This window comes from Lithobates pipiens, unplaced genomic scaffold (assembly GCF_037356315.1).
Source record: "Lithobates pipiens isolate NorthernLeopardFrog02 unplaced genomic scaffold, aLitPip1_a1.2 Scaffold_8, whole genome shotgun sequence".
Classification (NCBI taxonomy): Eukaryota; Metazoa; Chordata; class Amphibia; order Anura; family Ranidae; genus Lithobates; species Lithobates pipiens.
The window spans coordinates 185,346,479-185,374,158 of NW_027507903.1; the positions used below are offsets into that span (position 1 = coordinate 185,346,479).

The following is a 27,680-nucleotide window of genomic DNA, read 5'->3' on the forward strand; positions in this document are numbered from 1 at the left end:
TTTTTACATCAGAGAAACCTGACATTTTAACAGGGTAGGCGTTTTATATCCACTGTATATACACATACAGTGGTGTGAAAAAGTGTTTGCCCCCTTCCTCATTTCCTGTTCCTTTGCATGTTTGTCACACTTAAGTGTTTCGGAACATCAAACCAATTTAAACAATAGTCAAGGACAACACAAGTAAACACAAAATGCAATTTGTAAATGAAGGTGTTTATTATTAAAGGTGAAAAAAAATCCAAACCATCATGGCCCTGTGTGAAAAAGTGATTGCCCCCTAAACCTAATAACTGGTTGGGCCACCCTTAGCAGCAACAACTGCAACCAAGCGTTTGCGATAACGTGCAATGAGGCTTTTACAGCTTCCTGGAGGAATTTTGGCCCACTCATCTTTGCAGAATTGTCCTAATTCAGTTACATTAGAGGGTTTTCGAGCATGAACGGCCTTTTTAAGGTCATACCACAACATCTCCATAGGATTCAGGTCAGGACTTTGGCTAGGCCACTCCAAAGTCTTCATTTTGTTTTTATTCAGCCATTCAGTGGTGGACTTGCTGGTGTGTTTAGGATCATTGTCCTGCTGCAGAACCCAAGTTCGTTTCAGCTTGAGTACACGAACAGATGGTCGGACATTCTCCTTCAGGATCTCTTGGTAGACAGCAGAATTCATAGTTCCTTTTATCACGGCAAGTCTTCCAGGTCCTGAAGCAGCAAAACAGCCCCAGACCATCACACTACCACCACCATATTTTACTGTTGGTATAATGTTCTTTTTATGAAATGCAGTGTTCCTTCTACGCCAGATATACTTGGACACACACCTTCCAAAGAGTTCCACTTTTGTCTCATCGGTCCACAGAATGTTGTCCCAAAAGTCTTGGGGATCATCAAGATGTGTTGTGGAGAAATTGAGACGAGCTTTGATGTTCTTTTTGCTCAGCAGTGGTTTTCTCCTTGGAACTCTGCCATGCAGGCCATTTTTACCCAGTCTTTTCCTGATGATGGAGGCATGAACGCTGACCTTAACTGAGGCAAGTGAGGCCTGCAGTTCCTTGGACGTTGTTGTGGGGTCTTTTGTGACCTCTTGGATGAGTCGTCGCTGCGCTCTTGGGGTAATTTTGGGCGGCCGGCCACTCCTGGGAAGGTTCACCACTGTTCCATGTCTTCGCCATTTGTGGATAATGGCTCTCACTGTGGTTCGCTGGATTCCCAAAGCTTTGGAAATGGCTTTATAACCCTTTCCAGACTGATAGATCTCAATTACCGTATATACTCGAGTATAGGCCGACCCGAGTATAAGCCGAGGCCCCCAATTTACCCCCAAAAAACTGGGAAACCTATTGACTCGTGTATAAGCCGAGGGTGAGATATGCCTGTCCATCCCTGTGTGTGTGTCCATCCATCCATCCATCCCTGTGTGTGTGTGTGTCCATCCATCCATCCATCCATCCCTGTGTGTGTGTGTGTGTGTCCATCCATCCATCCATCCCTGTGTGTGTGTGTCCATCCATCCATCCATCCCTGTGTGTGTGTCCGTCCATCCATCCATCCATCCATCCATCCCTGTGTGTGTGTCCGTCCATCCATCCATCCATCCATCCCTGTGTGTGTGTCCATCCCTGTGTGTGTGTCCATCCATGTGTGTGTGTGTGTGTGTGTGTGTGTGTGTGGCCAGCCTACCTGTGTCCCCAGCCTCCGTCCGGTCCCGAGCCTCCGTCCGGTCCCGTCCTGTCCCGAGCCGAGCCTCCGTCCGGTCCGGTCCCGTCCCGTCCCGAGACTCCGTCCGGTCCGGTCCCGTCCCGTCCCGAGCCAAGCCGAGCCGAGCCTCCGTCCGGTCCCGTCCCAGGATCACCGCTCTTCGTCGGCGCCCATTTTCCTGTTCAAATGCCGCGCCTCCCTGTCTGTGATAGGCGGAACACAATTTCCCAGCAGTCTGTGTTCCGCCTATCACGGCCATCCTTTCATCCTCGTCCGTAGTACGAGGATGAGCGGATGTCCGTGATAGGCGGAACACAGGCTGCTGGGAAATTCAGTGTTCCGCCTATCACAGGCGAAGGCGGAGCCGGAGGCGCGGCTTTTGAATTAGAATAGAATGGCCGCTGTCTGTCTGCTCGACACGCTGATCGAGCAGGCAGACAGCGATGACTCGAGTATAAGCCGAGGGGGGCACTTTCAGCCTCAAAAAAGAGGCTGAAAATCTCGGCTTATACTCGAGTATATACGGTACCTTCTTTCTCAATTGTTCCTGAATTTCTTTGGGTCTCGGCATGATGTGTAGCTTTTAAGGATCTTCTGGTGGACCTTACTGTGTCAAGCAGCTCCTATTTAAGTGATGCCTTGATTGTGAACAGGTGTGGCAATAATCAGGCCTGGGTGTGGCTAGAGAAATTTAACTCAGGTGTGGACAACCACAGTTATAGTATGTTTTAACAAGGGGGGCAATCACTTTTTCACACAGGGCCATGATGGTTTGGATTTTTTTTCACCTTTAATAATAAACACCTTCATTTACAAATTGCATTTTGTGTTTACTTGTGTTGTCCTTGACTATTGTTTAAATTGGTTTTATGTTCCGAAACACTTAAGTGTGACAAACATGCAAAGGAACAGGAAATGAGGAAGGGGGCAAACACTTTTTCACACCACTGTACAATCATGATATACACATACAATATATATATATATATATATATATATATATATATATACACACACACACACACACACACACACATATATACACACACACATACATACATATACACACACACACACACACACTCATTCCTCTCCCCTGCCCATTCACAGAAAGGTTTGGATTGGGCAAGGGGATAGGAGGGGTCGACAGTAGGGCTGCCAAGTAGGACACTGGTAGCTGAGGTTTCGTAACTCTGGAATTATAGCCCTATCCACGTTCAGTGAAACTAGATACTGTAGAGAGAGAGAAAAAAAAAAACACCCTCCAGAAGTGGCATACACCTTGTTGCACTTAAAGAGGGATTCCGCCAAAAAAAAAAATATTAAAAGCCAGCAGCTATAAATACTACAGCTGCTGACTTTTAATAAATGGACACTCACCTGTCCCGGGTTCCAGCGATGCCGGCAGCCGAGGCCGATCAACCGCTCGGGCCTCGGCTGCTGCCGCCGCCATTCTAGGTGAGGGAATCAGGAAGTGAAGCGAATCGGCTTCACTTCTCGGTTCCCTACTGCGCATGCGCGAGCCGCGCTGCGCAATAGGAAATCTCCGCGCTGTCACTGGGACCCGTGTGTGGTGGCAGGGCAGGAAATGGCGTAGACTCCCGTGGGAGTCTATGCCCGGAAGTGGGTGAAAATACATGTCTTTGACAGGTATCTCCACCCCCCTCCCCCCTGAAAGGTGTCAATTGTGACACCGGAGGGGGGGGGGGGGGGGGGGTTCCGATCAGCGGAGGTTCCACTTTAGGGTAGAATCCCGCTTTAACACCTTGTATGTCAGCAGATTTCCTGGAGTTCTTTTTTAATATAAAAAAGAGCACTGACTACATAAAACCTGTGAATACTTAGGCCAAGTCACAGAGCCAACTTGGCCTTCAAGCACGATTAGTAGCACAACTGCAAAACACAACCGCCTGTAATCACGCTCTGGGTTAACAAAAGCCAAGTTTAACTGCATTACACAATGTGCTGGTTGCAGATGAAATCTTAATTCCCAAAAGGAGGCAAGAAATGCAGTAATTACGCGTACAAAAATAGCATTCATGAGTGTAAGCTGCAATTTGGTTTCATCTTATTTTTGATATAGGAGTAAATATAACTGAGAAAACTGATGTGATTTATAGTAGCTACAAGTAGAAATTCATAAAAATTTGGAGAAAAAAAAACAAATAGAATTTCCATAATTGCATTTACCAATGTTGGTGCATCAGAGAGCTTTAGTACAGTAAAATGATGGATCACTGTTGCACAGCAAAAGAAATCTTAAACCCACAAATTACATTTACATTTTTAATTGCAATCCACAGCTTACATGGCTTTCTTGTAAATCTGTTTTTAATTTTCCTACTGGGACATGACTTTCAAAAACATTACATCTTACAAAACGGAAGACTTGATAAATGATAAACAAATATAGTTCTGAATTATTTCCAATGATTTATGATTAAAATGTTTTCACCAAAAATGACAGATGCTTCATGGAGATCGGAGAATAATAAAAAATAAAAAAACACAAATATGCTACATTTGAATGTGAACCTGTCCCTACATAAAACTGTTACAAAGGCGGAGTCTCCCAAGATGGCCGCCGGCTTCTAGAGCTCCGCTCCACCACAGCCCTGTAAAGACCACCACGGAGCACAGAGCGCCCTAACGCACAGCAAACAGGCGGATCCGAACGGGGGAATACTCCGGGATCCCGCGGATGGCGACCCCGAACGCCAGGAAGGATCTATCCGGCCGCATGAAGGCTGAAAGCGGCCCTGTCAGTTATGCCAAGATGGCGGCGGCGTCACGAGGCCTCCCGGCCACAGCGCCACAGGACACCTCCATTGCGGATCAGGACCAAGAACATTTGCCTTTCCAAGGTACAGACTGTGCCCCCTTACAGATAGCTAACTCTCCCTCCTCCACTGAATCCCTGCTGGGTGGATTGAGCACAGGATATCCCTCCACCCCTATGAGGGATCCACATACAGGCCTGCTGCTTGCAGTCAGTGAGGCACAAGATGATCTCCCCCCCCCACAGACTTTCCTTCCATGATGACTGCTTTCTCTCACATGTTGTCCAAAAGCCTTGCAGTGCAGGCAAACCAGATCACTACCTCTCTACAGGCAGATTTACAGCAGATAGGTCAGAGACTGGACACTGTGGAACGGAAAACTGACCAGGCAGTATCCCGGATCAACCAGAATTCGGCCAGATTAGAGGAGGTTCAGGACCAACTGGAAACAGCGTTTTCAAAAATCGATGACCTTGAAAACAGATCGAGAAGATACAATTTCAGGGTGAGGGGGATCCCCGAAACTGAAAAAGAGGTACATAAGGTGATGAGATCTCTCATTAAGAATTTGATCCCAGACATCCCAGAGCGCCATTTGGAATTGGATAGAGCTCACAGGGCTCTCCAGGCTCCCCGTACTGACGGCTTACCCAGAGACATTATAGTCAAACCCCATTATTACTCTGTGAAAGAAGAGGTCATGCGTAAATCCAGATATGCGGAGAACCTATCGTTTCAGGGTCACAAGATCCAGATATTCGCTGACCTCTCCCCATACACTATACAGAGGAGACGATCGCTCAAACCATTACTACAAGTGTTATTGGATAAAGAAATCGCATACAGATGGTCATTTCCTTTGCGGCTGAATTTTTCATATAAGAACAAAAGCTTTGGTTTCTCCTCGTTCCAGGAAGGCGAAAAACTTTTGACTCGAATTGGCCTGATACACTTGGAACCCACAACGGAACAATCCAACAGGGGGACCCCTGCATCAGTCAAGAGACCGTCCCCAGCGAGTCCGCTGCAACAGATCTGGCTGACACAAAGCTCCAAACGTTCAAAGGAAAATTTACCACCTTGAGACAGCTTTTGTTTCCCCTTCTGGGGATGCTCTTCTACCCCTTTTTTTTTGAATGGATCCCCTGATTGTACCACGTGCTCTGGGACACAGGGAAATTTGGGAGCCCTCCTCACTCCCTCTTTGATGTTCAGGGAAATATGAGGGAGGTCTTCTCACATCTGGAGAAATACATGTTGGGCCTTTATTGCTCCATTTTTTGGGTGTTTTTTTTTTTTTTTTTTTTCCTACAAAAAAGATCTGTTCTTTGCCATAGATCCAGGATGGCCTCTTTTACTTCCTGTCTGAAGTATCGGTAACTGACTCTCATAACTTTTGCAGTTGGTGAAACAGGCTATTTTCACAGCGGCAAGACCAGACATGTGACTATCCTGTTGGTGATAATATTGGGTCTGCTCTCAGCGGCTACAAGGGATGTCCCAGGGGGCCTGCTTTAGTTAATGTTTATGTTTATCTTGTTGTACAACTCAATACGGGTCCTAGGTAGAGATTCGATAGAGGTTGGGTCAGTGCATCACCATACCTATGTGCGGGAAAGGGGGAATGGGGTGGTGGGACTGGATCGACTTACCGGGTGCATACCTTTTGATATGGGTCTAGAATTTCAGTTACCCTGTTTCAGCTCATTATGGGCGCTCTGTTAGCAGTTAAATATGGGCCCTTGCCGGCCCAATAGTTTATATAGTTAAAGGTGGCGGGGTGGTGGTGGTTTCAGTGCGCTCCTCCTGGTTCAGAGGCACTTTCGGCGCTTCTGAGCCGCATTCGGGATACCCTCTTCTAGGGTTTCCCCGAATTTTTGCAATTAAGGGTTGGTTGGGGGGATTCTGACCTCTCAGGGGGTTTGATGGGGACTGGGGTCGCCTGTAGGAATTTATTTGATAGCATATTGTTCATGCGACATGGTTTTTCTCATGCTACTGTCCGTTCTCCTTTTGTTTTTCCTTTCTTCTTCATGTTCTTTTCTTCCCTTCTTCTCTCTCTCTATGTATTTTGCAGGTATCTCCAATTCAGCTTTGACATCCAGCCTGCACTCCGGGACTTTTGTGGTTATTACTGGTGGCTCATGAATTGCAGACAGTGTGGCCCTCTTCATGGGAGCGGTGAGTCTTTGATCTTTTGTGTAGTTTGCCCTCCTCTGGTCCATGACTGACACACCCATTAGGCCGCCCACCCTTAAAATTCTTTCACATAACACTCAAGGCCTTAACTCCCCACTCAAACGACGGAAGCTCTTCGAACATTACCGCTCCGTACACGCGGACATTATCTTACTTCAGGAAACACACTTCCCTTCTACTTTCAAACCCACATATCTACATCAACATTATCCTCAATTTTTTCTAGCCTCCGCAGAGAACAAAACTAGAGGGGTAGCAGTGTGTATCTCCAAACATATTAACCTATCTCAACCTGAGACTTTTATGGACCCTCAGGGTCGATATATACTGGTATCCGGACACATAGATGGGGAATGCTACACTTTTGTTTCCTATTACGCGCCCAACAAGGGCCAAAGCACCTTCTTTACATCCATGCTGGGGAAGCTGCGACACCGCCTTAAGGGCACGGTGTTTATTGGAGGAGACTCGAATGTAGCATTTGATTTTTCTCTTGACAAGTTAGCATCGGGTAGGTCCAAACCTAAACGTCCGTCGAAACAGAGCGTTAACATTGCCCACACAATCCACTCTGAGGGTCTGATTGATACTTGGAGAGAGATGAACCCACGGGCAAAGGACTATACACACTTTTCGGCCCCACACCACACTTATGCTAGAATAGATCACATTTTTACAAAACCCCAAACGATCCCCTTGCTAGAACATGCGAGAATTCTCGACTCGTCATTATCGGATCACTCCATGGTGGTTGTAGTGTCCAGGAGACCTATGGGTTCAGGGAGTCGCCCGTGCTGGCGTCTCCGGGAATCCATTCTGAGCGATCCTGCACATAGCGCAGATATAGCGGCTTCTATCAGAGAATACTTTGAGCTGAATGATACAGGGGAAATATCGCCGGTTACACTATGGGCTGCACATAAAACTGTAATAAGAGGCAAGTTGATACAGTTGTCCTCTAATCTCAAAGCACAACATCAGGCCGACACTCTCAAATTCACAAAAGAATTCCGTTCACTAGCTAAGGCACATAAACAACGACCCACGGCAGATTCCCTAGCCAAACTAGACGAGGCCAAGGCCCGACTAAACATGTCCTTGACTACAGCGGCTGCTCAACATCTTACCTGGACGGGGGCCAGATTTTATTCTCAGAAGGACAGGATTGGCTCAAAATTAGCGGTAAAACTGACCCCCAAGCCACGTTCACACTCTTTTCCTAAGATCAGGGTTCATTCAGGGGACCTGTCTCAGAATCCCTTTAAAGTAATGGAAACTTTTATGCGGTTCTTCTCGGAATTATATAAACAAGGCCCTGTCCCCCCTACAAATGTCTGCGAGACATTCCTGAATGCTCTCCCATTGCCCGAGATATCCAAGGCACATAAGGATCTGTTGGAGGATCCGTTCACTCTTGCAGAAGTCCTTGACACTATTAAATCTCTCACCGTGGGTTCTGCTCCGGGTCCGGACGGATTCTCCAATGGGTATTATAAGAAGTTTGGCCCTGGTCTGGCCCCTTATCTGGTGAAAATGTTCAATTCTCTCAGGGATGGAGCCTCCTTGCACCCGGATATGAACTCGGCATTTATTTCAGTGATTCCGAAACCCGGAAAGGATGCCAGCGAGGTGGGCAATTATCGGCCTATTTCGCTTATGAATAATGACATTAAAATAATGACAAAAATTCTGGCGAACAGACTTTCAAGCTTTATCCCTAGATACATACACAAAGATCAGGTGGGATTCATCCCTGGGAGACAGGGACCAGACCAGATTAGACGTGCAGTAGATATAATAACACTCCTTAAGGCACAGTGGGATGGGGGTACCCCGCAACAAGGATTTCTGTTATCCATCGACCTTCATAAGGCTTTTGATTCCATTGACTGGTCATACCTAACTGATATTCTGGGGAGGTGGGGGTGCGGCCAGTACTTTCTTAATCTTATATCGGCACTATATTCGCATCCTACGGCTCAGGTACGTCTAATGGGTAGGTACTCTAACGCATTTAGCATCGGTAGGGGGACAAGACAGGGATGCCCACTATCACCGCTTCTCTTTGCCATAGCCATAGAAACTTTAGCCATTGCCTTACGCTCCAACCCCGACATTAGGGGAGTCATGTGCGGGTCTTGTGAACACAAATGTGCTCTTTATGCGGACGACCTCCTCCTTTTTGTTACCTCGCCCTTAACCTCTATGCCCATAATTAACCGGACTTTATTGGATTTTAGTAGGATCTCGGGCCTAAAGGTCAATATGGAAAAATCTTTAGCTCTGAACGTTACGATCTCCGCGGATATGCTCTCCCAACTGTCGAACAATTTTACCTTCTCCTGGGCTCACTCCCAGCTTCCTTATTTAGGGATCAATCTCACGTCGGACATACACACGCTATTTCAAGCTAACTATCCTAACATGGCGAAAAAATGTAGAACGGATTTGACTCGTTGGTCTGGATGTGGGATTTCCTGGCTGGGTAGGATTAATGCGGTGAAAATGACACTTTTACCGCGTCTTTTGTACTTGTTTCGTTCCCTCCCAATTCCGATCCCCAAAACATTTCTGAACAAATTACAAACGGACATTGTGAGGTTTGTTTGGGGAAAGAAAGGTTACAGATGCTCCTCAAACACGCTTTACCGGCTGAAATCTCAAGGGGGTCTGGGTCTTCCCAACTTGTGGGGTTATTATCAAGCAGCGCAATTGGCCCAGATATCTATGGCTTTTTCCGGTTCGGTAAAACCGGATTGGTTGTTGATGGAAAGACAGTCTACTCCTCACCACACGATAGATTTCCTGATGAGTTGCAACCCTAAACGCAAACCGGCGATTCTAGCTCCCACCCTTTCACACTCCATGGCGCTGAGCTCTAACCTTTTTAAACGGGAATCGCTGATCTCCCCACTTAAACCGCTAACACACATTTTCCACAATGGGGATTTCCCCCCGGGGGAAGATATAGAAGCTTTTAAATGGTGGACGGATAAGGGGTTATACAGAATTGGACACTTCTTTTCCCCCACAGGCCCTCTATCCTTAGCACACTGCAGAAAGAAACTAGATATGCCCGATTCGGAATTATACAGATTTACACAACTCTCACACTTTTTAAATTCCATTTGGACCTCTAAGCCACTTCCCCCTTTTATGACACAATATGAACAATGGTGTGCTCAGGCTACGGACCAGAGGGGGGGCATCTCACTGATCTACACGGCTCTTTTGAAGACGGACAATAAGCCCCCTTATGCTCGGGCTTGGGAAGCTGACTTGGGCCACACCTGGGAGTCGAAACAATGGTATGGGGCTGCGATGAGAGCTCACAAAGGTATCCTGAATATCTCGCTCGTAGAGGCGAGTGTCAAAGTTTTATTTAGATGGTACTATGTTCCTTCCAGGCTGGCCAAGATCTTTCAGGGCTCCTCGTCAGTGTGCTTCAGGGGCTGTGGTCTGGAAGGTGACATGTCTCATGTCTGGTGGTCTTGCCCTCGCATCCGCACTTTTTGGCGGAAAGTGTTTTGCACAATTAGCTCCATTACAGGGACCACCATAGCCCCACATCCCAGTACAGCCCTGCTAAATCACATTATTCCGACTCTACCCAAACATTTGCAGCAACTGGCGTTTTTTATTTTTCTTGGAGCCAAAGTTACGATAGCTAAAGCCTGGAAGAAACACACGGTCTCCTTTAAGATGTTTAAAACCAAGGTAACTTGGATTATGGTACAAGAACAAATAGTGGCCAAATGGAAAGACAAAACAGAGAGATTCCGGTTGATTTGGGAACCTTGGGCAACAAAGTGTAATATTTCTCTCATTCCGGGGGTGCGGCCTGGAACCCTGGCCTATGGAGTGAGTAATGCCTGAATAGCAATTTACATTCTTTATTCCTTTTTCTATCATTTCCAACGTTTTCTCTTTTCCCTCCTTTGCCACCTCTCTTGGTGTACTATGTGGCACCCCGAAAGGGGTTAGAAGACAGACAGTAGCTATCTTTTGGATTAGTTGATTACACAATTTTCTAGCGGTACCTCAAATTTTGGACCTCGGATGAGATGGATGGGGAGTGCCCTGGTCTTGGTGAGCGAGCCCGGCCCCTGGTCTGCAGCTTGATCCCGTTTGGGGCATCAGGGGCTACGGGCTTGTGAGCCTTGCCTGGACATTTTCCACGGTTGGGAATTAATTGTATGCTATGGGTCCTTGACACTGCAGTTGATATGGAAACACCATGTCTGGTTGTTATACAGATCTGTACTGTTAGGTTTTTGTCTAGATCTATGTTTTTCTAGATTACCCTTGTATATGCAAAAGTGGATTTTACTTGCTTATTATAAGGAATGTTCATCTATTTTGCTTTGTTATACTGAAAATCTTCAATAAAAATTATTGAAATAAAAAAAGACAGCACTGGAGCACAAAGAGGCTTTCAGGTAGGGATGAGCCAGACTTGCGTTCAACTCGAACATCGAGTGTTCGCCTGCTTGCCGAACAGGGAACAATATGCCGTGTTTGCGGCAAATTTGAAAGCCGCCGGAACACTGTTGGAGTCTGTGGGACACTGGCATGGGGGATCGGAGGTGCTCATTTTGAAGGCTTGTGTGCGATATATTGTCGTGGAAGGTGTTTGGGGACCTGGGTCCGTCCCCAGGGGACATTTTTTGGAAGCGGTGTTTTTTTTAATGCTTAAAGTAAACAATAAAAATGAAATATTCCTTTAAATATCGTGCCTGGGAGGTGTCTATAGTATGCCTGCAAAGTGGCACATTTTCCCATGTTTAGAACAGTACCACAGCAAGATGACATTTCTAAAGCATGGAGAAAGATCACTGCTCCCAAGAAAACTGCAGTTTAAAAAAAAAGAATTTTGCATTGATACATGTCCCCTGGGGCGGGACCCGGGTCCCCGGGCACTTTTTGTGACAATGACTTGCATGTGGGCCTTTGACATGAGCACTTTTGATTGTTCATGTTTGTGTCTCATGGACTTTGATGGTGTTCGTGTGTTCTGCCAAATTTTTTGCCTGTTCGTGTGTTCTGCTGCAAACCGAATCGAAGGGTGTTCAGCTCATCCCTACTTTCAGCCAAGAAATCTCTAAAGGAAATTATGATTTTCATAATTAATCAAATAATGATCATCTGGCAATGTATCCTATAATTGATTAATAAAGGTTACGGCAAAACCATTCTTAAGCAAAAAAAAAAAAAAAAAAAAAAAAGACTTTTGGTACTACGCAAAAAAAATCCATTTATTGAGGAACACAAGATTCAAAGACTATACTGTCACCTACAAAAGGTTTTCAAACGGGGGGGAGCGACCACCCTGATATAATATCTCTCACTCCCAGCATGCTTCAGTTTTTCAGAGGGGTGGGACCTGTATGCCTCAATGAAAGCCAAGAAAAAGAAGATTTTAGTAATCCTATTTTAAGAAGAAATCAAGTATTCCTTTACATTCATTGAGAGACACACGATTGGGATGGCCAACAGCAACACTAAAAAGCTCACACAAGGGAAAAAACAGACGTGGCTACTTGGGGCTGTCTGATTGACCTGAATGGTGGAACAAGAAGCTCGTTAATCTTTTCAAGGATCATCTAATATGACAAAGAGTATAAAGCAGCCCATAGATCACATGTTGAAAACACAAGTCCCAGCGGGCGGAATCCGGCCCTCCAGTCCATTTCCTGTGGCCCTCACAGATGGAATGTGGCTCTTGTACTCTTCTTGTTCACTGTCAATTGTAAACACAAAAGCCTTCTGCGTTTACAAGGGCAGCTTTCCTCTTGGTGGCAATCACAGATCCCTGCCTGCAATGTGGTATGGGGCATCATGTGGAAAGCTACTCTGTGATCCTCATTTGTGCCTAGGGGAACAGATGTTGACCAATGGTCTTGCTGCAAGTGAGAGGCTTAGCTTCCTACACTGCTGGGAGGTACTAGAGCTGTGATGGGGAGGCGACATGTGAGGAAGCCTTTCTGGGGGAGAGATGAGGCAGGGAGAAATGTGCAGAGGTGGGGGATGGGGTTAAGTAATGCAGAAATCAGAGCTGAGGAGGGGTGAAAGTGAGATGTGGACAGCCTCTGAAATAGAGCTGAACCTTGCACACTGTGCATAGCACACCCCTAAACTCTGCACTCCATATGTAGCAAACCCCTGAACTTTGTGCATAGGGCACCCCTGAACACTGCACTTTGTATTTAGCACACTCCTCAACCATGCACTCCACAAACAGCATGCTCCTAGTATTCAATGTCCCTTTGAGATCCTCCCACTGTATGTGCAATTTGGCCACACCCACTGTTTGATGGGGTTTGGCAAACATCTGACAGGTGGGTTTTATGGACAGTTTGTAAAAATCCACATATTTTGATCTGTTCATATATGTCCGGAAAAGGCAACCGATGTGCCTAAAAGATGACCATGGGTTGGCTTCGCATGTGCATTTCTGAAGCCGGTCTAGCTCAGGCAGGGGCAGAATCAAGGGGTGCGTGCTTAAATCATGGTGCCGCTTGGCACCTTTCACAAACTATAAAGAAAGGAGAGGGAGCTGGGAGGACACTGGAGAAGAGGATCAAAGCAATGGAGGACCATCTATCCTCAGTGTCCCTGCTGCCCTTCACCCAGGCTTTCTTATGGAGGAGGTCATTGACAGCTCCAGCCAGGCAACAGAGTCTGTGGGGGAGGGTTACTGACGTAAGGCGACAAGTGAATATGCCAAGGTAAGGGGGACACTGATATAAAAGGTTCACCCTTAGATCACTAACCCCCACTCTTACAGTGCAAGGGGGAACTCTGCAGACCCTGATGCAAAAGGAAACATTGATGTAAATGGCAATGCTGTAGATCCTGATGTAGCTGGGAACACTGATGTAAAGGGGAATGTGGCAGACCATGATGCAAGGAGGGCTCTGGTGACCAACTTTCATCAGAGTTCCCTTTACATCAGAGAACACAGGACTCTCCTTTACATCAGGGTCCGCAGAGTTCCCCCTTGCACAGTTAGTGATCGTAAAGGGGGATCTGCCTGGGTCTGTAAGAATTATTAGAACACCCTCCATCTTGATTCTGATGAGTAGATTTTATGCTAGAAAATTGGTGTACCTGTAAACAAATCTGCTTGGTTTGTTACTGAATCTGGAAACCACTAGGGTCACAATCAGCATCCCCCAGCTCTGATACAGGTCAGAGAACATCTCCAGGTGTGAGGCCAATTCCCCCCTGATCTAGGCATTGTGCAATGAGAAAGTCTGCCTGACCAATTCACAGGCATGTAAACAGTGGATGAGGTTGAATGAAACATGATGTTCTGATCAGGTCCAAATCCTTTCTATGTTACTTAAAGCAGCTAGACTTCTAGTTTTGCCCAATGGTTGATGTATGCCACTACCCTGATGTCTGGACTGGATGACTCTTCAGTTGGTATGTCCATCATTGTAAGGACAACTAAATCACTCAAAGCTTTAGAATGTGGATTGGTTGGTATGCCTGCACCGATTAAGTGCCCAACCCCCCCCCCCCAGCCTGTTAGGGTGACATCTATTGTGAGGGCCCTCTAATGCCCCGTACACACGACCAGACTTTTCAACATCAAAAGTCTGACGGAATGATTCCGGCAAACTATTCGAACGTGTGTGGGCTGCAGCGGACTTTTGATTTGCAAAAGTCTGACAGACTTTAGAAATGGAACATGTTTCAAATTTCTCCGACAGAACTCTGCCGGACCCAGTTCCTACTGAGAAATCCGCTCGTGTGTGTGTGCTAGTCTGACAGACTAAAACCGACGCTAGGGCAGCTATTGGCTACTGGCTATGAACTTCCTTATTCTAGTCCAGTCATAAGTCATCACGTTCAAATCCGTCGGACTTTGGTGTGATTGTGTGTGGCCAAGTCCGTTCATTCGCAAAGTCCGTCAGAACTCTGTCAGAACTCCGTCGAAAGTCTGTCAGACTTAGTCCCTCGAAAAGTCTGGTCGTGTGTACGCGGCATAAGATATCAGAAGGAAGGGTTTTCCCAATTCCTGATCTGAATTCTTGAGCCAACAGGCCAGGGATAACCTGCTCCCTAGTGTCTGGCAAATCCGTCTGTCCAGAGACTGAACCAATTTATGCCACGACAGGATGTTGAGCTGTATAGGTCTGGAGTGAAACTGGCCAAACAAACTGGCTCAAAGAAGGCTACCATCAACCACAAAACTCTCATGTAGAGGAAAAGAGTCAATTGACTCCTGGACTGAAGAGTCTGGGAGCGAAGAAAAACTCTGGCTTGAGGTGTACCTAGGATAAAAGGGCCAGACTAACACCAACTTCTGAGGATTCAGCTTCCAACCAAACCTTTTCAAAGGTCTCAACTGCCCCCACTTCATTGTCAGCCAGTATTTGTGCCAAGTTTTCTCTCAGTAGGAGGTTATCTAGATATTCCACAGCGAGGATGCCCTGGGTATATTAACACAGATGTCTCACAGGTGGCACAGGTCGAAAATCAAAAGGTCATAAACAGCAAGTGCCGGGGACCGACAGGAAAGTTAAGCAATCACTGATGCACTGTAAAAGGGGGGCATGCCCACAGAAGACAAAGTCTCTTTGACAGAGGGAGGCTATAATAGGCTTGTCAGGGCTGGACTCAGCCCTTCCTTCTCAAAGCTGGCAGCACAGCTTTTCGGCTAATTGCCAGCTCCTCTCCTTCCACAGTGACTCACCTGCTGATGATATCCTGCTCATCAGTCCTGCCAACTTAAGCCATCCAGCCCAGATGATCTCTGCCTTTGCTTTGGTCACATCTCTAGAGACGCTCTTCTGTGTTCCTGTTAAAGACTTGCTTGGCTGACATTCCTTCTGGCTCCAGATCCTGCTTGCTGTTCTACTACGCTCATCTCTGGTTCCCTGACGTTTTGGCTTGTCTGACTATCTGTTCTGGTTCCTCAACTCTGGCTGTTTTGACTATTTATTTACTGTTTATTCTGTGTACCTTTACTATTTTTATTAAACAAGTGTGATTTAACTGTACTTCTGTCTCAGTCTGATTCATGGTTTCTGACAACCTAATGGGATTCCATGTGAAATTTCTGGATCTAAATGATGACATTTAGGGGTTTGAGAACCAATACTGGGCTGTAGTTGTCTTGGGACCTCTACTGAATGCTAGACAGGCAGCACTAGCAGTTACAAGTTTCAATAAGAGCAAAAAAGCCTGACAGCAACAGCAGCTAACTGCAACTCCTCAAGGGCATCATCTATCCCTGCTATCGGAGACTCTTCAGAGCCTCCGCAGCGGAAGGATCAAAGGATGCCAAGGCCACAGGCAGATAAAGATTCTGAAGAAGGAACAGTTAGTGGATTGTGAGCTGGAGGGGACCTGGTATAGCTGGACTGCTCATTGTGGGTCTAGGATCTGACATGTGGCGGTGCAAGACAGGGGCATCTTAGCTTGGGATACTAGGCAAAGCCTTGCTGCTCACAAGCTAGCTAGCTAGAAAAGGCTCAGACATTGGAAGGTGATCAGACCACTGAAGTTGGTAGCAAGCACTAACCAAGGTTAAAGCATATGTCTTGCAATTAGAACAGTAGTGATAAGATGCTACCTACCGCAGAATGCTTGGAACAAGCAATGTTTAGTGCCTCAGTGTTTTACCGCTTTCGATGATAAATCAATAACAATGGCACAGTGGAATGGTTGTAAAAAAAGTAGCTCCCAATACTCTGCCTACATGGCCTATTCACAAAGTGAGGGTCACCCCAGAGGCTGTGCCACAACTGTGGACCCAGAAATCACTCCGTGGCTAACACAATACACAAAGGTCTGGAAAGAGCAACAATGCAGGGCCCAGTACTTGGAGGTCACATTCCAGGCAAGTCTTCAACTGATGAGGAGAGAGGATGATACAATAATTGGAAAAGGTGCAAAAAGAGACCTGCTCAAGGAGTGTGTAGATAAGTCTTGACTGAAACCCCCCCCCCCCCCCCAAAAAAAAAAAAAAAAAAAAAAAAAACACATGAAAACAAAAATGGTTAAACTTTCATCAACAGGGAAAAGATGTCACTCCTCTAGACACTAGCCAAAAGATACATACTGTTGGTGGGAACAGTTATACCAGGCTGATCACTTTCAGTGTGTTTTGGCCACTTACAAAAAATGTAGAGGATAGTAAATTGTAATGTCCTGTGTTACTTTACCTGAAAAGTCGTATCTGGCAGGACCCAGCCACCTATTCTTTTCACTGCCTTTCACAACATCTCCATAGAAACCATAACCCAACAATGAAACTGTGTACTTCAAAAATGTTTTTCTGTCGTGAACTGAACTAACATCAAGGGGCTGAGAATCACCTATGTAAAAAACAAATAAAACACCGATTTCTAAAAGCAGAAAAAAGATGACAGAGTTTACATTCACTTCTTATGGTGGCAATATTGCTGTGCCTGCTTGTTCAACCAGATCTAAAATTCCACACAAAAAACAATTAACTTTGCAAATCTTAGCATTTTACACAAAATATGCTCTTGCAGGTAGTACAAATAAGGAACAAATTGTGCACATAAACTGGTTAAGCCCTTACTCTATGTAAAGTTAAAAATAGCTGCATTTAGTTCTAATTCATTGAAACACTTGTCATTTTTGGGGGTTTTGCCAGCTGTGTCCCATTGAGGAGATTTCCTTTCATTTCCTGCCCCACAGCCAAAACAAAGAGAGGAAGTGAGGGAATTCCTGGTCATCATCAGAATTGGTGTCCCCATTGCAGAATTCTATTTAAAATTGAAAATACGGTAAATAAATAAAACTATTTTGCCTGTAGCTACTGTTTAAGTTCAGTGTAAGGGTTCATGCACAGGAATAAAACTCAAAGGCTAGTCAAATGAAGTAGATTTTCATGTACTTCCGAGTTTCTCTGCCTTCAAGTTGCTCAGTGAGGCAATTCAAACTGCTCTGAGTTTCTTTCAGCATTTTGACTTAAAGGCCTCATGCACACTGTATGCTATTGATGCTTTTTACTCCTACACAGTAAAAAAACATTTTTTGCATGGTCGTTAATGCATGTTCATGCACATTCCAATGCCTGGCATTAATACATTGTATTGGCCAGAATCCTGGTCATTAGAATGCATTGATGTGGGAACACGCCTAGTGTGAACGCACGGTAAGAAGCTTGAGCATTTTTTTGCTTAAAAGCTCCTCTCCTGAACGCAGAATTTTTTTTTTTGCCTATAAAAACCCATCACGAACCTTCTGAAAATGCCTATAATGTGCTTGGCCACATAGGTTAACATGGAGGGGAGATTACAGGCAGAGAAATAAAAAGCTCCAATGCCTGAAGGAGCAGCTTTTTTGAGCTGCAGTGTGCATGAGGCCTTATGAACCTTCCTACCTGCACCTTGTGTTTTTCACCTGCTTAAGATGTGCATTGATCATGTAGCTTAATGGTGTCATTTGTTAGCCTGTAAGTACAGCCTACAGTAGAGTAAACCTTCACATTCCAGTGTCAGAAATTTCTGTTTATATTCAATCATGAGGCATGCAGCATAGAACTGCACAAGGTAATGTATGACCTCTGTCTGTAGTCTAAGAACTGATACTTCCTGTGGAGAAACTATATATCCCACAATCCCAAAATATTTCTAGGATCAATATTCATTGTTGCCGCTAAATTGATGATCTGTAGGGCTTTTAAAACAGTTCTATACCCGGCTTGGTCATTTTAACCTGCAAGTAAGCCTAGAATAAGGCTTAACTCTAGGTAAAATCAGTGACCCATGCGCTCTGAAGGTCTGGTGGATTGTACTGGAAATTCAGAGCTCCTTGCTGGAACAGAGGACTCCCGTGCATGACGTCATCGCAGCTCCGGCCACTCTCAGCGCCGGAGCAAGCGAACCCAGAAGAAACAGAGGGAACAGGCATGCTACGGGGGACCTTGTTCTAAGTTAGGTATTTCATAATGTGCTAGCCATTGTCTTGCGGGGGGTTTATTTTGTTTGTTTTTTTTCAGTGGTTTACTACCGCTTTAAAGCATTGCCTATGGTAAATATAGAGTATTGCGTTCAAATTTAAAGTTTGACATGCTGGGTATCTGTTTACTAAGTGCAATCTCAACTTTTATATTTCATTACAAAATTGGGTAATATATTGTGAAACTAACATTTTTTTAGCTACCCATTATTAAAATTTTGCACTTCATAAACCAATGTGCAAATATCATGAGGCATAAAAAAATTGTAACTACTAACATTTTATTCTCTGTGACGGCTTCAGAAAATATGTTTGTGTGTTTAACCATTTCCTGACCGTAGGACATCTACAGCTACAGGCATCATACCAGTATCTATTTCTTAAGCTGGTGATGGACTTATGTAAAAGCAATTCTAGCAGGTAAATAGCAATACAAAACATTTTTATTCAAGACAATCCAAGTTACTTGACACATTTCCTTTATGTTGTGAGTGCTGCCTGACTGCAGGCCATCTATTTCTACAACTTTCTAGATTCAATGAATGCTTTGCAGGTTATTCTCTGCTGTTTACTAAGGATTTCATTGTACCTTGCTGCCTTCAAACAGGGATTCCAGTACAATCCCTGCCTCCTGAAACTCCCCTCAACACTGTAGTTGAGAAGGCAGGCGTTGAATTTTCTGGCACAGCAGACTACCCACAGGGCATAGTAAATAAATGTCATAGAAATCAAGAAAATGTTTGGGGAGATTCACAATGTAGTGAAGTTAACAAACTTCACAATTGTTCAGATTAAGAGGAGTAGGCTAGAAATAACTGAAATACAATGTGTAAATGATTATACAGCGGATAAAAGTAGTACAGAACACGTCACCGTTTTTCTTGGTAAATATATTTCTAAAGGTGCTATTGACATGAAAATTTTCACCACGTCAGTGTCGACCCATGCAATCTATACATACAAAGAAAGCAAAACAAATACATTCAGAAATTAACCCATTCAGCCAAATGACGGCTACAGCACGGACCAACATCATTATGAAATACCTAACTTAAGTGCCCAGTGAGCGAGTGGTTAAGTTATGAGTAATAAAATGGAATGACACATTGTTACTGCTGTTGCCCGGACAATTCAGCACCATGACACACTGAGATCGCCGTTCTGCGTGAGTAGGAGGGAGGAGAAGGAGGTAGGAGGACTGGGGCGTGCCAAGATGACACCCTCGCAATGGGTGGTACCTGTGGCAGATCCCGCCTCTTTTTCGGCGCTCCATTATCAACAGTTTTTTGTCTTTCGGTCGATACCTAAAAACTGTTTTCGGACGATAACCTGAGCAATGCATGCGACTAGTTTCTCCATACAGGAGGCATCTTGTAGCCGTCATTACCAAAGGATTTTCTACAAAGTATTAAATACATTTCAGTTAGCATGTCCAATACTTTCCCTGTATCATTCCATTTTGTTACACATGCTCTATATTACCAAAAGTATCGTGACGCCTGCCTTTACACGCACTTGAACTTTAATGGCATCCCGTTCTTAGTTTGTTTGTGCAGTTATGCACTGATGTGGACGAGAAGGCCTGGCTCGCAGTCTCAACTCTAATTCATCCCAAAGGTTTTCAATACGGTTGAGGACAGAACTCTGTGCAGGCCAGTGAAGTTCCTCCACCCCAAACTCACTCATCCATGTCTTTATGGACCTTGCTTTGTGCGCTAGTGCGCAGTCATGTTGGAAGAAGAAGGGGCCATCCCCAAACTGTTCCCACAAAGTTGGGAGCATGAAATTGTCCAAAATGTCTTGGTATGCTGACGTCTTAAGAGTTCCCTTCACTGAAGGGGCCAAGCCCAACCCCTGATAAAAAACCCACACAATTCCCCCTCCACCAAATGATTTGGACCAGTGCACAAATCAAGGTCCATAAAGACATGGATGAGCAAGTTTGGGATGGCTTGAATGACCTGCACAGAGTCCTAACCTCAACCCAAAAAGAATTAGAGCAGAGACTGTGAGCCAGGCCTTCTCGTACACATCAGTGCCTGAACTCATAAATGCATTATTGGAAGAATGGTCAAATATTCCCATAAACACACTCCTAAACCTTGTGGACAGCCTTTCAAGAAGAGTTGAAGCTGTTATAGCTACAAAGGGTGGGCCAACTCAATATTGAACCCTACAGACGAAGACTGGGATGCCATTAAAGTTCATGTGCACGTAAAGGCAGGTGCCCCTATACTTTTGGTAATATAGTGTAATTTAATTTCTGAACTTATTTCTTTTTATGTATAGACCGCATGGGTTGTTACCGTCATAGTGAAAATGTCATGTTAATAGCACCTTTAAAACTATTGTTACCTAGAAAGATGGTGTCACGTTCAATACTTATTTTACCCCCGTATGATTTAACATTTTCACCATAGAGAAGTTATAACTAGTGCAGTTGTCCATTTTTCCAAGTGCAAGGGAAAATGTGAATATTGCTTAAATAATCATAATCTAGGTCGGTTCACATCTGCCTGCTACAGCAAGATGCTCTTCAAGCTCACTGCGGATAGTTATTGTTATAAAACAAATGGATGACCACAAACCTGCATATCCCAAATGGCTACTTTTTTAATTCATAAAGAAAGTTGTTTCATGCACAAAGACACTAATAACATCTATATTATTGCCTTCAGAATATATAACATGACGGCATATTAGCTAAAAATGTGCATTTAAAGTGGTAGTAAAGTAAGGAGTTACAAAAACCGCAGGCAGGCAGGATTTTTATAGCTGAAGGGGCTCTTCTGTGATAAATATCCCCCTTTGCTTTCAGTGAGTAATGTGATCTGACCCACATATGCTCCGCTCAGACCACATTTAGGGCCCGTTCCGTTTGCAGCGGCAACGCGACTCCCAAGTGCATGTGTGGGAGTGACGTTACCTTGGCCTAGCCATTCAAGCGCCTGAAGATACGAAACCCGGAAGGAAGACCGGCAAAGATGGAAGTGTTGGGGACCAGGGAGAGCCATGACAGTGCAGTGCTGGAGGGCTTGGTTTCTATGCTAGTCTGTCATAATGTACTAGTATGCAGTGCACACTAGTACATTATGACTTAAAGTGGTTGTAAACCCTTATAAACCACTTTATGGCTTACCTGTAGGTCCAAGAAATATCTCCTAAACCTACACGGTTTAGGAGATATTTACTAAAAGACAGCCACAGCTGTCTACGCCGTTAGCAGCATGTCGCTGCCAACGGCGATATGCCGTTAGTGGCGGGTCCCACGCGCATGTGTGGGAGCGACGTCATCGCTGCTCCGGCGCGTTGAGTGGCAAGAAGATGGATGCTCCGAACTACAGGGGACAGCGGTGACATCACTGGCTCCTGTGTCAGGTAAGTGACACATAATGGGCTACTATGCGCAGTATCCCATTATGCTTTACCTTTGCAGGGAGACAAAGAGGAAGTAAACCCATCAGGGTTTACTTCCTCTTTAAACCTGCAGGAGGGCATATGTGTAAACTAAACTAATCTGAACTGAACTAAAAACGGCGTGCCAGAAAAGTGAACTTCCGAAATAACGCTGTTCAAGGTGATATATGTTGTACAAGTCACCGATTTATGTACAAAATATTTTTTTATAGGTTATTAAATATGGCCTACGGTATATCAGGTAAAGGTGGATAATAAACATGCAGACTACACATTTTTACTCTCCAGTTTTATATTTCAGAGCAGTAGACCACAAACTGCACAGTACCTACCCAATATGATGTGCAAAGCTGAAGTTACTGGATCACTGATTCCCACAGTAGCAAAACAAACACAGTCTGTAGAACCTAAAAAAGAAAAAAAAAAGAAAAAAAACAAACACTCGCCATCAGACCAAATTACAAAAACGGAATATTAGCTTTTTGCAAAAGAAGAACTGCACATGACTGCCAGTTGACTATACTACATGAGAATCACATGAACAGGCTGTTACTATTACAATTGTTTCATGGCACTAACATGCAGAGTCTGTCGCCCCTCTCTCCTATTTATATCTCTTCATACCCAGAAATGCTGGAATGAGCCAAGCACAACTCCCTGTGCACCTTCTAGTTCATGGGTACCTTTACACTAATGCTAAACTATCTAATCCTTAAAAATGAACTTTAGTTCTGCTACATCACTTCAGTCTGGCCCCTTTGCAGGTATAGCTATGTAGAACATTAAAAATAAGTGTCTTTACTGTATAATGTCCAGTAATACACGGTCTAATCTTGCTCAGCACATGCTCAGTTGCTCTCCCATTCTAGGCATTTTTAGACACTGCCGAGTTTGCAAAGGTCACCTGCTGGCAGTCTTAAAGCAGAATTAAACCCTCCTATCTTTTACAATCAATCAAGGAAGCTGCTTCTGTCTGAGCTGCAACTGGCATGGTGCTGCACATGTGATCAGTTATGACACCAGCCATTTGATGGTTTGACGGTTTGGTTGCAAACACAAGCAAATGTGACAGTTAGCAATCTTGGCATTCCAAAAATGTAAATGTTTTTTGAAACCGTTAAATTGATGGGTTAGTTCCACTTTATGATTTACTGCTGTTCAGAGGAACTGGGCATCAACAAAATGGCAGCCTCCAGCAAGCAGAAACAGGAGCAACGCTATAGGCAATTTACAGCACACACTAATTTTGGCAGCATAATAAATAATGTGGAATGTATGTTCCTTGCTAATAAACATTTTTTTAATCAAGTTATGGGTACATTTCTGCTTTAATGAAATTAACAAAAGATAAATATTCACAACTGTGTTTAATACTACCATGTTTTGATTTTTATGAGACGGTTGACCTACATCTGTAAATAAATATACTATGAAAAAGAAGTAGTAATTACGATATGAACAAGCATTTCTCATCATCACCATGTTCAAAAAAAAAAAAAAAGTACCATCGCAAAGAATCCAATAGCCAAGTATTAGATGAAAAGTCCATAGCAGAATTGGATGTTAGATCAGACTTCACAGTCTTAAAATAGAAGATGCTTTAGTTGAGGGGAGACAGAAAATTGTCAAGTTTCATTTATTCCCCCTTTTCTGCAGAGAGGAACTGGGAACACTGCCCAGCTCAAGCTACTGTATGTTAAATCCACTTTTACTAAGCTTGTAGTAAAAGCAGCAATGGATCAAAACGCTGTGCAGCAGCAGCCCTAATTCTATCACTGCCCACATAAAAAGTTTAATGTAATTCCAAGGGCATATGTTTCTCAAGAAAGGATTAGTCTGTGCAGCTCTTAGGCAAAAAAAATGGTGCTTCAATAGAACTATACGCTCAAGTCAACACATCAGATAAATCTCAGTCTTTGACATATTACTAATAAAACCTTAGCCTTACAGGAGCAGTAGGATTTCTGTGGTATTTATTATATTTTGAGTTTGTTGCAATAAGTCAAGACCTCGGGAAAAAAATTGTGCTGTGTATGAAAGTAAAACGGGGCGCCCGGGTGACTAATAAGGGATAGCTATATTATCAGTGGAAATACATTTGATAAGGGTATAACAGTGCATTTGAGAAAGCAGCAAAAAAGTAACTGAACTGTTCCCCTTTAAAAATGGCTATATATATATATATATATATATATATATATATATATATATATATATATAGATAGAGAGAGAGAGAGAGAGATTATATTTTTACATATACCTTATATTTAAATGGTATAATTTAAAGAAAAAAAAAAAACACTCTGAACACTTTTTTTTATTTTGAGGTAGAAAAAGAGACTTATTGTAAAACCTTTGATTTTGTCAAGAAACTTTCTTTTTAGGACATTCTCACTAAAAATACCGGAAGACAAGAAAAACCTGTCTCGAATGAATCAAACGAGACATCACAGAACACTGACACTGCCTTACGTCCTTAACTAAATCACTAGGAATTTGTGTTATTCGGTTCTAATATATTATCATCTACATCTGGGTTCGGCAACACGCCGATCGTGGGAAGCCGACGGGTAGATCACGAACAGGGCTGTGCCGATGCTTCCTCCTAGCCGCCACTGCTCTCCTTTTAATAGCAGAGCGGAGTGAGAAGCAAAACAGTGATGGATGGAGGCTGAGAGAACAGGAGCTGCTTTAGGTAACCACTTCAGCCCTCCGGAAGAATTTACCCCCTTCCTGACCAGACAATTATTTCAGATAAGGCACTGCATCGCTTTAACTGAAAATTGAGCGGTGTTGCACCCAAACAAAATTGATGTCCTTTTTTCCTCACAAATAGAGCTTTCTTTTAGTGGTATTTGATCACCTCTGAGGTTTATTTTTTTACATTTTTTTTGAGCTATAAACAAAAAAAAGAGCGAACATTTTTTGCTTTAATAAATATCCCCAATTGTTTTTAAAACACACACATTTTTTCCTCAGTTTAGGCAGATATGTATTCTTCTACAAATTTTTGGTAAAAAAAAATTGCAATAAGCATATATTGATTGGTTTGTGCAAACGTTATAGCATCTACAAAATAGGGGATAGATTTATGCCATTTTTATTATTTTTTTCTAGTAATAGCGGTAGTCAGCGATTTTTATCGTGACTGCGACATTGTGGCAAACAGATCGGACACTTCTGACACTTTTTTGGGACCAGTGACATCTTTTGGGAGCCACGTCGCACGGCCGCGCAATTGTCAGTTAAATCAATGCAGTGCCAAATTCGCAAAAAGGGGCCTGGTCCTTTGGCTGCAAATTGGTCCGGGGCTTAAGTGGTTAAACGGAGCCATGATAGATCCTGGGAGTAAATTCTTTTTTATAATTAAGCATGGGTAAAACATGGTCCAAAACCTTGCACTCACGAGGCCAGGTGACTATCAAGAGGTTTTGTAAAAAATAAGATCATGGTACTTGTCTTTGTTTCAGTGAAAATGCCTGTTGTACAGTGAATGTTCAGAAATATCTGTACATGTACTGCTCGCTTACCCAATCATGTAAAGATTTACCTTGATATTTTAATGAGTTAATGAACAAATTTATACACTGTGCCTTATTTCGGTTAAATGGGTCCGGGGAGAGTATGTCCCAATGGGCTTTTCCTGCAGCAGGGGAAGCACACGAAGTGCAGAAGGTCTTGCTGGCTGCCTTGGCTTACTTTTTCATGGTGGGCATGCGCTCTCCTGATTGTGACGGGTCAGATCTGGGGGACGAGACTCTGCCTCTTCTACGGGTCCTATGCCTCTACTGAAAGCAGCTGCTGCATTGGGCACTACCAATGGGTTTCCCTGCACAGTTGGGAGACCGGGTTTAAGAGGAGTGATGCCCTTCCTTAAAGAGCAATTTTAAGACCCCTTTCTTTTTCAGACCACATAATTGCCAAATATCTTTACCAACTTTATTTATGGTTGTTTTAAGGCCATTGAGCTACTCTGGGACTCCATCTTACCTCACGTGCAATATCTCTTTGCCAAGTGTAGTGACTCCCTGTTTTGTGGTAATGTTGTCCCCAATTCATTTTAACTACTCCTTAGATTTTGGGCATATCTTGTTACAGTTTCAACCTCAGAGTGCCCTCGGGCTATTACTAGCTCCCATGTCCGCCCCAGGGGGGGGGTTTGGTTCCTGGATCTGCCCCTTGATTAAACACCTACATGCATGTTGCAAATAATGTTCTGCTCCTGCTCCGGTCAAAGGCTGAACTGTCAGCATCAGCTTCAAAGTGTAGGAGAGGCAGCCTATAATGGAAGCCCCACAGTAAGTCTATGGATAACATCACTTCCCAAGCATTTCCCAGCCATTGTCAGTTTTCTCCTGCACACAGAAGGCACCGCTGGAGACCGGACAGGAACAGCTTCAAAATAGGCGACCTTTTCATTACAGGGTTAAATAGATTAGGCTTAGAATGGGGATGGGAGCAGGTTTAGCGTTAGGTTTTGCCTTTACTTCCAATTTAATACTGCGGCCCACATTAACATTGTTCATGTGAATATAAACCGTTTTTCATTGCACTGAAAGTTTCTGCAACAAAGAAATACAAATAGCACACTTTTCTTTTACAAACAGAGATTGGTAAGTACTTGCCTGAGCAATTCTAAAATGCTCATTAAAAGGATGGCAGTGTCAAAACACTTAGCACCAAATAATATTCAATTTCAGTAACTAATGTCTATAATTTTGTCTGGGGAAATATTACTAATTTGTGTGCAATTGATAAAATAGAACATTGCAAATAAAATGAATGTAGAAAAAGCTTGACTTAATTAATGAGGTAGGGCACATGACCTTGCACACAGGCAGAAACCTAAAGGGTGTGAATGCAACCAGTTGAATCCTCATTGATGTGAATTTGATCCCAAATATATATTAATTTTGATATGCTAGTTTTGGTCTATAGTTGAAATTATCATAGCAAGGTCACATATGGAATAATAAAATTAGCTGCTTCACTGAGCAGAAAGGGCAGTATCACAAAACCACAAACAAAGCAAAACATGGAGGTTACAATGAACATAAAAAGCCAACTTACCAGCAGGAATAATGCCAATCCTCATATAGCACTGAGATAATGGAATTTTAGGATTGTTATGATCAACACCAGTATCCTTTTGTACTCGGCCTATAAGGCCATGAAGCACTTCACTGAACATTCCATCGCCACCAACACAAACAATGCTGCAGTGATAAAACGTCTCAGTTATAACAGTTATACAGCTGTCATGTTGTGAATGAATAAATACCAACAAACATAACCATATACTTTGGCTTTCACTTAACACTGACACACACAAAATATACACATATTAACGCAATGAAGATGTAACAGGAATAATTTCATGATTTAGTATTTAGAAGGTCCATTGAAAAATATCAAACTTTTTTTTTTGTAAGAACATATGCAATGTCTATTGATTTCTTGGTAAACCTAATAATTTGTTTAGAAAACAAGAAATATTGGTTAGTCAAGGACTCTATGAAAGCGATGCTTAAAGTGGTTCTAAAGGCTCAAGTTTTTTTTTACCTTCCTGCATTCTATGCATACAGGAGACAACCTAATAATAATCTTAATAGCAAGATGGACATTAAAGTCTGTGCC

General features: G+C 43.6%; 1 protein-coding gene across 1 annotated transcript in view; it reads right to left on the reverse strand.

Annotated features, from left to right (window-relative positions):
• Positions 1-27,680, reverse strand: part of CERK (ceramide kinase) — a 132,358-nt gene that overhangs the window by 31,009 nt on the left and 73,669 nt on the right. Inside the window, exons 7-9 of the mRNA XM_077470446.1 lie at positions 27,114-27,259; positions 22,376-22,450; positions 16,859-17,011 (exon numbers count right to left, since the gene is read on the reverse strand). Coding sequence (XP_077326572.1) covers positions 16,859-17,011; positions 22,376-22,450; positions 27,114-27,259 — 374 coding nt within the window. The remainder of the gene's footprint in view (positions 1-16,858; positions 17,012-22,375; positions 22,451-27,113; positions 27,260-27,680) is intronic.